The sequence below is a fragment of the Colossoma macropomum genome, unplaced genomic scaffold (assembly GCF_904425465.1).
Source record: "Colossoma macropomum unplaced genomic scaffold, Colossoma_macropomum, whole genome shotgun sequence".
NCBI classification, from domain to species: domain Eukaryota; kingdom Metazoa; phylum Chordata; class Actinopteri; order Characiformes; family Serrasalmidae; genus Colossoma; species Colossoma macropomum.
This window is the reverse complement of record NW_023494790.1, coordinates 26,994,380-27,010,547: the sequence shown is the minus strand read 5'-3', so window position 1 is coordinate 27,010,547 and position 16,168 is coordinate 26,994,380. Positions and strand designations below refer to the sequence as shown.

General features: G+C 36.5%; 1 protein-coding gene across 1 annotated transcript in view; it reads left to right on the top strand.

Moving 5' to 3' along the window:
- skap1 (src kinase associated phosphoprotein 1) overlaps positions 1-16,168 on the top strand; it is a 54,292-nt gene that overhangs the window by 12,348 nt on the left and 25,776 nt on the right. The window contains exon 5 of the mRNA XM_036572820.1: positions 15,967-16,047. Coding sequence (XP_036428713.1) covers positions 15,967-16,047 — 81 coding nt within the window. The remainder of the gene's footprint in view (positions 1-15,966; positions 16,048-16,168) is intronic.

The following is a 16,168-nucleotide window of genomic DNA, read 5'->3' as shown; positions in this document are numbered from 1 at the left end:
AAGTTTTCAGTGCTGCTGTTGAAATTGTGAATATTTCCTTTCTTTCATTTAACCCTCAATCTCACCTTTATTTCCTCCTCAAATAGCTACCCAAATGAGGGAGGCTGGATGTCTATCAGCTAAATATATGAATACGCTTTTTACTACACATTTTTAAAAATATATTTTTTGGCTTGGACATGTTGTCCTCAGTGACCATGACTATTAGAGCAAGTCCTTCAGTTTGAGCCATAAATATCAAAACCTGGTCATAAATGAGGAAAAAAAACACCTCAGCAATAATGTTAATTTCTGCCACCACCCTTATGGGAGTTTATTAACATGTTAGCTAACACTAATGCTAAGTTAATGGCAAATCTTCTATGTTGAACAATACTTGAAGCTTGTAAAAAACATTGCATGTTTTATTTGAATCTTGTAACAGGCATATTAACATACTTTGACCTTATAGCAGGTTTACGACTCCCTCAGAGCCCTGCAAAATTCTTACAAAATTTGTTGTGTCCATTGTAAATCAAAATGAACTGTTGTTTCCACTGTCACTTCCTAACTATGTTAGTGGTTAATGAGATGCATTAGGACTTCAGTTCAGCTCCTGAAGACCTAACTACTGAGAGCACTTGATTGGCTGCATTTACCACCAGGGACAAAAAAAAATAAATCTGAATGGATCATTTTCCGAGGGTTCCCCAGTAAACATTCTAGGAAAAACCTTTAATTGTTGCAGGACCTTTAAATTTCCTTTAATTATAAAAAGGTTCCCAAACTTCTGTATCTCATTTGCAAAATGATCTTTTAAAAAAACATTAATTGAATTCTTTTCTAGGACTTTTCTTCCATGACATCGCTCTGAAAAACATTTTTGACATATTTTTTTAAGAGTGTTACTCTTGTACATTTGTATTTAGTTTCATTTCTTTCTGTAATGATGTGATATACAAAGCAATGTGTCAAGGGCAATAATTTGCCCCCTTTTTATTTTTAATTTGTTGAGTATTTAAAAAGGATCCAGCAAACAGTCAGATCAGATGAGGAAGTGAAAGTCTTTAATGAGGCAGAAAGTATACAACAGGCAGAATAGGAAGTCCCAATCTAGAGTGTCTAATCTTCCTCGTAGCCTGCCAGTATCAAAGACGAATGGCAAAACAATTCAATGCTGCGGGTTCATGGAGAGGTTAGCCTGCCCAGGTACCGTCAGCACCCGCTCCCACCCCCCCTTCCCCATCTTGCAAATGAGAATTTGATTTTTCTCTCCACTGGATTCCATTTCTCGAGATTGATGAAGTTTCAATGCAAGGCCCAGGTGGCCTGATGCTTTCTTAGGGAAATAAATGAAGAGCGTGGAGGTGTGCGAGTCTGTACACACACCGGAAAGACATTCTGTTCCAATGTCCTCGCAGTGTCTGTTTCGAGTTTTAGCTCAGTGCCATTTTGGCAATCATTACACTAGACTGAGCTAGTTACATTATGGCTCTGCGGTGGAGACTCTGAGTTCTCTTTTTCTGACTTCTCTTGGTTATCTTTTTTCTTTTTGTGCTTACGCTGTATTCAATCAAGTTACTATAAAGAGTACACTATGATTTGTTGACATCAAATTATAACATGTAATTTAAACCACTGCTTATGTTAAAGCATTTTTACAGTGGTTTTCTGATTTACGGCAGCGGCTGTTGTCTCAAATTGTAACATGTCATCTAATTCCTCAGCCTCAGTCCTGTCAAGTCTAAAAAAATGTATATGTGTATATATATTTTTCATCTAATGTATATGTCAGCTATATATAGTCATATGCAACATTTGAACACCCCGGTCAAATAACATTGATTTTCTAAGTGAAAATGAATTAAGAATTTTTTTTTACAGAAAACAAACTTAAATATGACATTTTCTGCCAAATTTGTACACACATTCTATTTATTATTCATTAATTTATTGCTTGGTTTAACACATGTTAACACTAACTGTATAAACAACAATAAACAGTAACTGTGTATTAAAATATGCAGACTTGTGTTCTCTGTAGAGGATGTGTGACTTATTTTCACTTAAAATATCAACAGAACATGTCATTTGACCAGGGGTGCCCAAACTTTTGCACAAGGCTGTATATATAATAAAATGTGTAAAAATACACAAAGCTTATTGCATAATTCGTAAATATAAATGTGAACATGTATCATTTTAATCAATGTAAATATATATGACATATCATAGCCAGCCATACCGTTGTAACACAGTACGGTAATACATTTATTATAATACACGGTATAACACAATAAGCGTATTTTAATATGTTTATTGCTGGTTATTACACTACTAGTATCAATTTCCACTAGATTAAGCAGCTCGATCAGAGGAAGATGAAGGCCTAACCTTTTGTACAAAAGACAATGGTAAGCACAGCCGCGTGTGATTAGCACTGTGACTGGGAGGGCCAGGACTACAGAGAGAGGCCAAGGTGAAAAAGTGATGAGCCTTTACGGAGGAGTGATCTCTCATGCTGGGATGACTGCTGGCTGCTGTCCATGGCCGAGCAGAGCCAATACAAACACTGCACTGGGACTTCCCCTGTCTTCCTTCATTTCCACACAGCAGTGCAACTGGAAAAACTCACTGCAACATTTCAGATCTGTTCTCGAGCTAGATAAGATGCATAAATATCACCACAGTGCCTGTGAATGAGTGTGAGATTAGCACTCACTCAGCCTTGTCTTTGGACCAGGTCTGAAAGCAGTGCAGCATCTGGTGACTGATTAAAATTTATATGTGCAACACCTTTAAATTTACACTATTACACTGGTATCCTGTAATAGAGACCAAGCAGCAGCTCAGTGCAAGTTTGACCAGTCATTGAGCAATTTTGTAGTAATTAAAAGTTTTGTGATAACGTTTTAAGTGGATTCTGAAAGTCTTATCTGATTTTAAGAAGGTGTGAGAGTATTTCAAATGCTCATAGAGTATTGTTTATTCTCCACTAAACATTAGCCAGATTGTTTTTTTAAAAGTGATATTTTATAAAGGAGCTGTTTTTTGCATTTTAGGCCAGCAATCATGTATTTTAAGATGCATTGATAAAACGAGTGCATGTGCGCGCTAGAGAATTTACATAGATATAAATACAGTGCGTGTTAATGTAAATTTAGCATTATTTTGCAATACTTTTGACCTGTTTACTGATACAATTCACGTTTCCGACGCTGTTTAAGTTCACTATACTGCTAGGCACAGTAACAGAGACAGAACAGCAGCTCGCTAACATGCAGTCACTGATCACTGAATAGTAATTTTCCAATCATATTTATAAGGAGTCTAGTGTTTATAAAAGCCTGAACAAACAAAATACCAGGAGCTATTTCATGGTTATGATTGTGAATAATGATGCTCGTGCCCGTTGGCTACACTACATTCAGCAGATCGAAGGACTGAGTGAAACGCGCTGAGTGGAAACACGGAAACGATCACATTCAGCCCGTGAAAACAAATGAATGCGAAAAATTAATAACAGAGAAGTAAATAAATAGACGATGGCTGGTTTAAAACACAGCCAAAGAAAAAGCAGTCGATAAAACATTTAAAAATAGTTTCAGAATAAGGCTTAACTGAATATATACTGTGATCTATTAAAAAATATAAAAGGCTTTAAACACTAAACACGCCTCTAAACAGGCGGCCAGAAAATTAATTTACTCAACAACCTATTCAGATTCTTTATGATGACGCAGGATTTATACGACTAACACTGACCCTGCCTGTGTTCAGTGTTTCTTCATGAAAGCAGAGTCTGGACAGACGTTTACAGTAGTTTAAAACTACTGCAGATAAACATGATGAATCCAAACAGACTGGTTACTGAACTGGACTGTTTATTTTGTTGCTGAAAATTGTATCGATTTCAGTTGTATATATTATTATTCTTTATTATTTATTTATATTTATTACACATTAAAATTGATTCGAATAAAATAGATTGTGATTATTATTATTGTTAATAATAATAATAATAATAATAATAATAATAATAATAATAATAATAACTCCTCTGTGTTTTCACTGTGCGGGTAAGATGAGCTCGCTTGCTGATTTTCCAGACTCTCTCACTGTAGTTTCAGGCCTTCTCCTGATTCTCCTTCTGCTTCTTCTTAAGTCTGAACTCTGAAACTCTCCGCACTTCAGCTCAGCTCTGAAACGACCCTCAACCACTCTGAGGAAGACCCCAACTCCTTCTTCTTTTCTTTTTCTGCGGGGTATCGCGCGTCTTTGTTCTCCTTCTTTACCGACAGGCTGTTCTTCATGTACCTGTGAGGACTGAGACCAGTTTATTAACTCAGATCATCAGCGGGGATAGTGAGAACACAGCGGACTCAGAAACACTCGGACACTCACAGTCTAACACGGACTTTCAGACCGCAGGACTTCTGTCCGTCTGTGAGCTGAAGGCTGAGATACTTTATTTATAAGTCCATCTCACTTTATTTATTTATATTTAATAATATTTCATTTAATGACGTTTAATTTGGGCTGCTTTACTTTAGTTGTTAATTGTATTGGTGTGTATAAAAACATCCCCAAAATTATTCAACCATATTTATTATTTTAAACTTACATATTGCATTCATAAATATAGATTTATTACTGTGATGCTATTTTGATAATAATTGCTAATGGTAATTTTGCAGAAACACGTTTATTAATAATGAATTTTGTACGTGATGGTGAATGTATGCGAGAGAAAGCATATTATCAGATTATTTTAATCGCAGTGACAACAGAAGTTTTATTTTATCTGATATACAAGTCAGTAACTTCCTAAAGTGCTCGACTTCATTTACAGATTTTTTTTTGGGGGGGGGGTAACGCCTTGCACGTTTTTTTTTTAATTACACAAATGCAGATTCATATTTGACACAGAAACATTGCAGAACATTTCTTTCTTTAGCAAATAATGTATAAATAAAGAATAAACAATTCAGCTTTTATAAATTCAGTTCCTTTGACATTATAAACAAATTCATGCTGGACATTTAATCAAAGTTCTCTCTGTTTCTGTGGTGCTGAGTCTGGGCTCCTCTGCTGTGTCATAAACAAACTCATAGCACTTACAGATAAACTTTTGAGTGATTGTCATAAAGCAGGCAGTGAAATGTGTTGATACTCATACTCTCCTCACACTGAATTCCTCCTCTCTAACCTTCTCAGTGCTGTTTCATAAATTCTGCCCTTATTTTGTGATCAAAGGCAGAAAATAATGCAGCAGCTCTGGCACTCTGAAGTGTCTAACACTGCGACACTGCAGCTCTTAGAAGGGCTGGACAGACCCTTGTCTTCTTCAGCCAGCTGCTGGACTGCAGAAGGCTGAATACAGCACCTTTTTCAGGCTGCATCATATGCACATCATGCCTATGCACAATAACAGATTTTTCGCAATCAAAACACATCAACCTTTGTTGATGTGGAAAATTGAAGGAAGATTACCTCCCATTGCGGCTTTCATGCAGGCATCTCTCTCTCTGTCCGGCTGTATTGCTTTATTTCTCTCTCTGCGTTAGCACTGCTGATGTGGAGGCGATGCACAGGGGCCACTGCCTGGCCTTTAATGAGGAAAAATGTGTCAATTTGCTCTTTGCTGTATGCAGTTTGAGTATTGGCGTGGGTGTGGGGGGGTTAAGGATGCCCTGAGTGGATCCTTTTTCCTAATCAAGTGCAGCGCAGGAGAGTACGGCAATTCCACTCACTCTCTCCCTGATCAGCATTCCTCCCCAGCCTCGGCCTCGGCCCCCAGGGACCCCAACGCCTTCTGTTTCACCTCATCGTCAGGGTTCAGCCTGAGGTCAGCCACCGGCCTCACGCTCGCCTCACACGCGGCTAACCGACACACACAGAAAGGCCAGTGGACTGTCTCATCTCCCTCATACCTATTCCAGAGTGCAGACTCTATCTGTACAAATTCAAACAGCTGCAGATATATTACACAATTGAGCAGATCAGATTAAGAATTTAAGACAGTGGAAAAAAAAAAAACTTCCATTATGATGGACAATCAACTGATTCTCTATATTGGGTATCAGAAAAATACAGGACTATTTCTGTTAATAATAATAATAATAATAATAATAATAATAATAATAATAATAATAAATAAAATACTGATTTACAAACCGCTAGACATCGCAACAATATGATAACTCTAATTGTAAATCTTTTGTTTTCCTGCACTCATAATATTAAAGGCGCCGAAAGTGTTCTTTGGAGTGATATAACACAACCTCTTTTTGTTCCCTATAGAACCTCTCAATGTCTGTTTTTTAAGAACCGTTTAAGAAAATGAGATGCATGAATATGAAGAACATTTTACAATATTTGAAGACCCACCATATAATGTAGGTTTAAATCAGTTAGAGGTTTTCCCTGGAGCCGAACATTCAAGCTAATAACAATTCAAAACTCTTATTTTAACATGTGTGGTTTCACATTTCAATTTCAAATGTACACTCTTAGTAAAAAGGGTTCTGTTTAGTATCAAAGAATGGTTCTCTGATGGCGTCAACATATCTTACTGATCTGCTGAAATGTTATACAGTCGCCCACCCAGAACGCTTTGCTCAGTTATGGAAGGCTTACTGCAAACTCCCCGGATCGCTTACAGCACAATTAGTGAAAGATTGTTTTCTTATATAGCTCCAAAACTATATTAGGAGTGCAAACTCAATAGGTGTTTTTAAATTCAGATTAAAAACATATTTGTTTAGGCAATCATATGTCTAAAAACATATTTTCAGCTATGGTTGTAACTGTACTGTTATTTTAATTTTGAGCATATTTACTGTATCTTTCCAATGTTTTATATTTCTGCATTAAGTACTTTTTTATAACTGAAATTAAAAGTGCTACATAAAGTTATTATTATTATTATTATTATTATTATTATTATTATAACAGTAACACCACCCTTTTTGGTGCTTTGTAGAACCTTTTTTAGGTTCTTTAAAAACCATATGGACATTCTCCATCATAGAGAAAGCATTGAGCATTCAGATGGTTCTTCTACACATTACCACTGCCTTAACTAAAGAACCGCTGAAGAACTCTTTCTTTTTAGGGGGGAAGGCTATAGTCTCCTGACATTTGTCTCTCTCACTTTTCAGATCAAATTTACACCCCTGTGTTTTGTACAGGTCTGAGTCTCTATTTGGTTCTAATCATGAATCTTCCTTCTGTAATTATTTTAACATTTTATAGAGCAAGTCTGTTTCATACATGCCCAAAAATGTTTACAACAGTTATGTATTTTTATGTCTTTTTTCTGAACATGTGCTAAAGGTTTTTAAGTTGATGGGCAGCGCAGAAAAACATTTATTCTTCTATAGCATATACTGGACCACCCAAGAAGCCCCTCAGGCTAGCTTGCTCTTCGATCAGGTATTTTCCTGGTCTCCTCCTTCTCCTCTGTTCTTATTGAGCAAAGCCCCTGCTGAGGTTTCCAGTAATCTGACAGAATTACAACCTGCACAATCGTGACAATAAGCCCCTCTCAAATGTTTCACTGAAAATCTATAGCTCCAAACCTGTGGAGGATTCAATGCCTCTGTAACCGCTGTTACAGTGCACTCTCCAACACCTTCCATTTTCTATTGACTGCTATCATATTATGGTGTCTCTCTGCCATGTCGTTACTATAGTAAAGCCTTTCTGTTTCCATTCAGCAAGTCATAATATGTTTATACACCATTATAGTGTCATATTTACCACGTAATCTATGTCCCAAACATACAAAAGCATGCACACTTGCCACGTCCTCTCTTCAATTCAAAGCAGCTTCCTGATTGACTTGTAGCCAAACTAAAGTGGAATATAATGGCAGAGTAGATTAACTCCCTCAGGTCATGATAGCATCAATCACATTTTATAGCAGGATCAACAGCTGAGCTCATAACACCTTGCTGAGAGCATAATAATAAGTAGGCTAGGTGAGGGAGTGCTGTCAAATTTACAGCTTCAGATCTGCTCAGTTAATGCAGCTCAGAGCTGTACCAAATAACCTTTATTTGATCTGTTAGTATTACGTATTGAACTAAAAAGTTATGTATTGCAAATACATGTCTCTCTTCATCACTCTTCCTGTCTGGCTGTGATACCACTGCCAATATATCTATGCCTCTATATCTATGCTATCTATCTATATATATATATATATATACACTCACTCACATACACTCAAACACACATAAAGTCGCATGTAATATGAGGCCTGTCCTGGTCAATTAAATGTTTGGTTAACCGATGTAAATAAACAGTAATTGCAGTAATTGTCCATTAAAATGTATAGCACAGTGTGTACTTATCTACAAAATATCAAGAAAACATTATGCAAAATGTATGTATGACTGTACAAATAAACATTGTCACAGTAAAAGGTAACAAAAGCTTCGAGTTTTCAAACAAGTTATAAATACAGTTTGGTATACAGTGAGCTAGTGTGAAGAACACACAAGGCTCATCTTCTTCTCAATACACCTCATTCATTTATTTCTATCACCAGCACACCTGATCTAATTTGATGCACATAACTTACTAGTGAGATCAAAAATTACACTGCAGCAGTACTCAGGACGGCTCAGCGTCTCACAAAGCCTCTGAGTGCAAGCATTTATGGAGCCCCCCTGCCTACACACTCGGACAAAAACACACGCACACACACATACGCCACCCTCCCCAAAAACAAACCTTGAAATATTTGATTTATTGAACGTAATTTATAAATATGTTTGTTCATGTGCAACATTAACAGCACTGGAAAACAAAACTATTAATTCTCAGTTAACGTGAAATAGCCTATTATTTCCTGCACAATTATATTTCTGCACATTTTTGGTGTTAAGGGGCTTTTAATAATTTTAATAAAAGTGGCAAGGTCTGCGCTGAGGGGCCTTTATTGCCTTATATTTAGTCATTACATATTCAGGAACTATTCATTCATCTAATTTTATTCGTCTGCAGTGGAATGTCCCAAGTCTTTGAGCAACCTCGGACCTTGTAGTCTGAGGCCCCCTTAGCACTCACTTAGTCTCCCCACTCAGTAATCCATTCTTGACAGTATATACATACATACATATATATATTTATATAGTCGACTGTACTGTAAACTTTTAATCCTATATACTAGTGTTTATTTTTTATTTAGTCAGTGCTGCTATTTTATTCTATTATAGTGCTGTTTTTTTTTTTGTTTTCTTCTTCTTACACAAAAACATACTGCTAATATTAGTCTTGTACATTTTATATTTCACACATTCACATTTATTCATATTTTACTTTTCGGATTTTTACATTTAGTAATGTAAATAGATCATTCAACCAAATTGGTTTAAAGTCAGGGTTCAAAACACATTTTGGACTTTTAACTGACTTGGAGTTTAGACTAAAATCCTTTTTCCTTTGAGTGACCCTGTACTTCAATTATGTTTATGTTTTTTAAAAAAAATGACTGAACATGCAATTTTGTTAGTAGCAAAACAATCACAGCGCTACTGAAACTTTACCAAATGTTTCAGTTGTGACAATTTTGGCTAATTTTGAGCATAGCTCAAAAACACTAGTCAATACTTGACTAGCAAACACAGCTTTGAACAGTTGTACACACAAAAATTTCATAATATTTTTCATTAAAACACAAAAAAGTTTACTTAATTACAGAAAGTGTGTTTCGATAGTGATAATTCTTGATGTGACAGACTGATTTTCAGACTTTGGGAGACATTTACTTCAAAACAATGACATATAATGACATACCTGCTCACCATGTGGCCATGAGGGACAGGGATGCAGTCTCACTTCCTGCTCTAAAATGCAGGGGTGTGGCTAAAATAAGGCTCTGCCTGTGGACCAAAACTCTTTGTGTTTCAGTAGTGGCATGAAAACGTGGTATAGTAATTTGAGTGAAGTTTTTATTTAATAACCTTGTGATGGATTTACACTATAAATCTACATCTATACTTAATTAAAAAAAATTAAAAAGATCATTTAAAAATAAACAATGAGAAAAATCATATATTCAATAATATATAATAATATATATAGATGTAGTTAGAAATTTAGAGGTTATGGTTTTGGACTGCTACAAAGTGCCCTATAAATAATTATTTGATGATTTGGTATGTATTTAGCTCATTACTATCTCTATTAACGTTTTGGGTTTTAATACAATAAATCTGAATACTTAATAGTTTTTTTTTTGTGGTGGGGTTTTTTTGAGTTTGAACTCATTCAGTAGAATGGTCTATATAGGTTCTCTTGCACTTTTTCTCTCTCTTGCCTGCTGATGCTTGTGTTACTCTGCAAGTGCTTCAATGTTCCTGACATAGTTTACATAGGATAAGTAAAAGACTTGTCTTGTTTTGGCTTTGACATTATTGGAGGGTAATTACAAATACTGGGCTTCCTCAGGAATTTATTGCATTTTTGTTTATTTGTATTTTTTCAAATGTTAATATCCATACCAAGCAAACAAATACTTACTGCCAAGATAAACACAATATCTTTAAATATTATTTAAATATAACAGTACCGTGTATACTGGGGTGAATATACAGCCACTGGGTAGAGCTTTAAGAGTCAGTAGAGCTACTATAGTGGCATCGACTGCTGCTCTGCTGCTGCTGTGGCACTGATGAACGCTGGCCTGCATGGCCCACTCCAAGCCTCGCCCCCACCAATCTTGGCCTGCCACGACGCAGCGGTGGTGCCATGCATCAACACGCTGTCTCTGGCAGCAACAGAGAGCGCCCGGGGGAAAGTCATTAGCTTTGTCTCGCTCCTTCTCTCATCTCTCTCTCTTCTCCTCCATGGTGTGCCGCTCTGTGTATGAGACGATGAACAAACAAACAAACGGAGTGAATTCAACCTCCAAGCTGGAACATATGCAGGTCCAGAGATCTTATATTCTTCAGTTAATCTCGACTTTTCTGTTGTTATTTTCTCTTTTTTTGCTTACTGTCTTCCCAATCTATACGTACCCATTCTTTACCTAAATCTGAGATTAAGTCATCTGTATGCTATCTGACCCATCTTAAGAGAGCTGAGAGCATCTATTTGCTGCTTAAATGGGCCACTGATAACCGTCTCTAAAATTGCTCTAATGTATTGTGATGTGGATTTATTTCCAAATAATTGAATTGGGGAAAACATTCAGGCCCTGCTGCTGCTGTACAGTGCTGCTGAGAGCTATGCTGATGTAAGGTGCTGAAATATTCATGGACACCCTTAGCACATTTAAATGGAAATGATTAGCATGATGCTAATTAAAAGAGAGGAATGCTAGTGGTGAAAATTACAAAACCACACTGTTCTGAATAATTAAAAAAGCAATTTATAGTAAAGATGAAAATATGAGTCACCAAGACAGATTTCATTTTGCATTTTTTATGAAGGACTATTACTTAATTCTGCAGAGGAAAAACACAGTTTCCAGCTCTCTCTAAGAGAGTTTTTTTTCTTTTTTTTTTAAAGTTATTTTCTGTTTATGTTTTTCTGCAAAGGTTGGTGTGTCTAGTGAAGAATGAGTTTTTGAAAGTTTCCCCTTTCCGAAGGTCTGCTTCTGCAGTTCTTTGTTGGCTGGTGCTTACAAAAATGCCAGTTCTGATTGGTTTCTGAAGACAAGATGGCTGAAGTTGGAAACTGCATTTTAACCAATCAGAATCTTCCTTGCAGGGGTGGGATCTGGAACAGAACAGTGTTTCTGTTTTCTTTTGGTCTGAAGGTGAAATTTTAGGTTACACTGCTACCCTGTGGAAGAATAATGGAACATAGTAGCCTTCCACTGTCACTCCCTTTGCCTGCATCCCCTGAAAAGAAGGTGGATAATGTATGAGGGTTGTAGCCCTCTCCTTTAATTCACTCAGCTATTGCTCAGGAAGCAGTGTGGCACTGTAGACACACGTCACACTTGGCTCCATCATGTGTCAGTGCAAAGAAGGGAAGATGAGAAGAGTCCTCGCTGTCAGCTCATTCTTAGCCATTCTCACCTTTCCTCTGTTTATTCTGTTTCCCCCTGAACTATTAACAGGGCTCGACCTCTTAGATAAATGAAGAGAAGGGAGGGGGTGGAGATGAATGAGGGGATTAAAAGGTGTCGGAACGAAGAAGCAAGATGAGAAAAATGAACAGAGTGGTGGATGGATCATTTGCTGGACTAAGGGCTCTTTTTGGTGTTGATATATCAAGCAGCACCTGACAAACAGCATGTAGTGCAGTCATATTTATGACGACATAGGTGTTGCTGCGCTGTGTGTAAAGCAGGCGGATGTGTGTGTGAGTGCTGAGAGTGTGTGAGGGTCAGGAAACTTCCTGCTCCTTGTCTGTCTGAAGAACAGAGCAGGCAAAGACGTTTTTCATAAGACTGTGTGCTGGTGTCGAGCAAGGGCAGGCCTGTCTGTCGTTGCGTCAGTATTTAGTTTGATGACTCAAATGAGGTTTAAACATTATTTATGGAAAGTGAATATGGCTTGTCGCCACCACACACTGACAGAGTTGATGTAATCTTCACTTCACAGGAATCGATCATGATGATGTTATGAAGTTCACAGCAGCACTTACAGTGGACCTATCCTTACAAATAGAGCCCCAATTAACTTATAGTTTATTGAACCTCTGTCTCCAGGCCCCTGTAGTGGCCATTCTGCCAGTGGTTGTTTTTAATTAAAATAATCAAATAAAATATTTTTGCCCATACCTCTGTTATCAGATTAACTAAGACACTGTGTGTGAAATGTTGTGACCCTGTGTTGAGCTGATAGTGAGCAATGCGGGGTGAAAGGGGAGGGATGAGAACCACTGCTGTGAAAACAATTCACGCCTCTTCACAAAGACAACCATGCCGAGATGAAATACAGTGAAGCGGCTGCTTTTCTGATATAAAACTATAAAAAGAGCACTTAAAAACCATAAAAAACTTTTATAAACATTGATATGCTTGATCACTTTCAAAGATGACAATCCAATTAATTTTGGTTTTGTAAAGCATTCAAAATTTCCATTAGAAATACATTTTATCAACATCATTGAAGAAAAAATGCATAGCTAACTGAGGGACCTTCTCCAAAAGAGGTGGAAATCGCATTTTATGGCTCCTGTGAAAATGGCTAAAAGATGTTTGTACAGCCATGTCTCCTCAATTCAATACAGGCATTGCAAAAATGTCTTATTTTCTCAACATTTTGATATTATCTTGACTTACTATCTTGAAATAATTGCTTTTTGTTAATGACTTTGACATAGTAAGCTCAACTCTGGCATAATGTCAACATTTCAAAACCATTAGTCAAAATATTGAAAAAAATTGTCATTATTTGGACATACTTAATCTTTTTCTCAAGAAAAAAAAACATTATTTTGACATAAGTTATTATTAGATAAAAAGTCATAATATTTTTGACACACTGCCAGAAACTGACAAAAAAACATATATGGCAGAAACAATCTTCCCTAGAACCTTTATTTAAGGTCACTACATTGAGTCGTTGAGTTTTTAGTTTAAAATGTAAATACTACATCTGTTTTATTCCAGCAATGTGACTTCTCAAAAAATACAAATTCAATATCATTTGAAATTAATAATGTGCCCAAATCACTAAATGTAGGTATTATGCAATTTTGATAATAGACAGAGTTACATGATGTTATGTAAAGTTTGTTCAACCTAGCAATGAAAGTACTCATTTGAGGGTGGCGCAAGTATAGATAAATAAATTATTCAGAAATTATAAGTGTTTTTAAGTGTACAAATCTTCAGTTCTTATATTGCATGGCACGTCTCATATATATTTTATTTATTTATTTATTTATTAATTTACATTTTAAATTGTGCCAAAACTTGCACCACTAGAAATCTTCTTACATCTTATATTTGATTTAAAAAAAAAGGATTCGTATTCAGATTCTTACTCTTTGAAAGTGCACGCTTGTGTAGGCCTTCTATTTTACGAGGCACTGAGCATGATGAGAGCACATCTGCATAGTTTTAGCTTAGCAGTTACTCAGAGAGTAGCCTCAGTTCAAAGAGCAGTATCCAATGTCATCAGTGAACTAAAAGACATGTGAACATGTATAAATGAGTTTTAAATCTGGCGCTCCACTCAGAGGCCCACCTGTCTCCAACATAACTCTGCAGCCGGTGGGGGCTCAAAGCTGATGAAAAGTGAAGACGAGGAATTTCAGTATTGTTTTCCTTCTTGTGCCTCAGTCATCTGCCGTAGAAAACATGTCTTATTTTATAAACATGTCTAAAAGGTAAGATAGATTTTAGTTTGCTGGGGCAAGTCAGGTTGAACAAATAAATGAATCAAATCCAAATATACTGATTGAGATATGGATATTAGCCATATTGAATGCAGGAGATTCGGGACACCTGCTATCCAGATGTGTGATGTACAATAGCAGTTCCTGTTCAAGGCTCTTATCTTGTCCTGCCACTCATGTTAATCCTGCCACTCTCTTGCTTACATTTATTGGGGTAGTGTATTCCACTTTTCCTCTGACCTGAAAAAATGTACTAACTGGGAATCTCTCTGTAAAAGTATGGCAACATGTCCTAGTTGGATACAATAGACTTTGACCTTTCAGACTGAATATCTTTTTCTTTGTTGCTGATTTTCTTTGTAGCATTGGAATGCTGTATTGAGTTTATTTTATTTTATTTTTTTTTTTACCATTTTTGGCTTGTCCTAGTTTACTGCATGGGAGTGTACACACTGTACTGCTGTAATATGGGATCTGATGCCATCTGTAAATGGATGACTGGACTACATATTTTTTTACTTTTGTTGTTGTTGTTGTTTGTTTTTGGGGTGTCCAATCCTGCTCTTGGAGATCTACCACCCTGGAGACTTTAGATCCATCACACCTGTTTTTAATATTCAGATGCCCTTGATTACCTGGATCAGGTTTTAGATTAGGGTTGGAACTTAAGTCTACAGGGTGGTAGAACTCCAGGACTAGGACTGCGCACCTCTAGTTTATATAATCCTATGCTATAAAGAATTGATTTACCATGGAAGTGCTGCAGTAATAGTGTATTCCTTAAATACAGCAGCTTTTATTATACAGTATGAGGGAAGGAACTGCTTTAATTTACACTACAATTCAAACCATTTAAAAAAAACATCTAAAAAACATTTTAAAAATCCATAAAAATTCTGCTACCATTCTACTATAGATGCTGTCTCATTCTGCTGCATTGCTGGTCTAGTGTACATGTACACCACAGTACATGTATTGATCTGTGATTTTCCCAAGGCTGCTGTGAAATCTTTAATTCCTGACAAGAGATGTGTTTATATCGCCTGACCTCAGCTTTACAACCCACTGTTGGCCTCCATACTGCAGATGATTGTGTTTTAAATTCGGACACAGCACCATCTCATATTAATAGATTATGCAAAGTGTAATTAAAAGCATAGGAATAGCTACATCACTCTTATTGAGCTTAAAAATAACATAGTTCTAATAGACCCCTGCTGAAAGCTCTTATCTAATCCTGCCACTCGGATTAGTCCTGCCGCTCTCCTACTTACACTTATTGGAGTAAGGATATTCCACTTTTCCTCAGGCTTGAAAAAGAAAGTATACTAACTGGATGTCTCTGTCAAATTGGCAACATATGTCAAGGTTTTGTATCCCAGTTGGATTTGAAAATCTTTGACCTTCAAGACTGAAAGTCCTTTGCTTCACTGCTAATTTTCTTTGAAACAGTGCAACCGTGTAGTGGGGTTTCCTTGTCCTTTCTACGGACATGCTTTACTGTGCTGCTGTAATATGGGGTTTAAAGGATGTTATCTCTGAGTGGCTGAGCTCTTTTTATGTTGAGGTGTTTATTTATTTATTTTTTTATTAATTAATTAATTAATTTCATTTTATTCATTTGTTTATGTTTTGCTCTGAATAGTTTTTCACTTGTTTTTTTTTTTCCTATTACAGGTTTTGAAGAGATTCCCACAGTGGCAGCACAAGACCTGAGTAACATCCTGAAGCAAGGTTACCTTGAGAAGAAAAGACGTGGTAAGGGGCTTCATTAACTTGTCATACACGAAAAAGATCAGCAATGAAAGATGTAAAAAAGGGAAGATTCACTCTGTGAGATCAGTGCAACATGGATATGCTAATTAAAAGTTTTTAATGT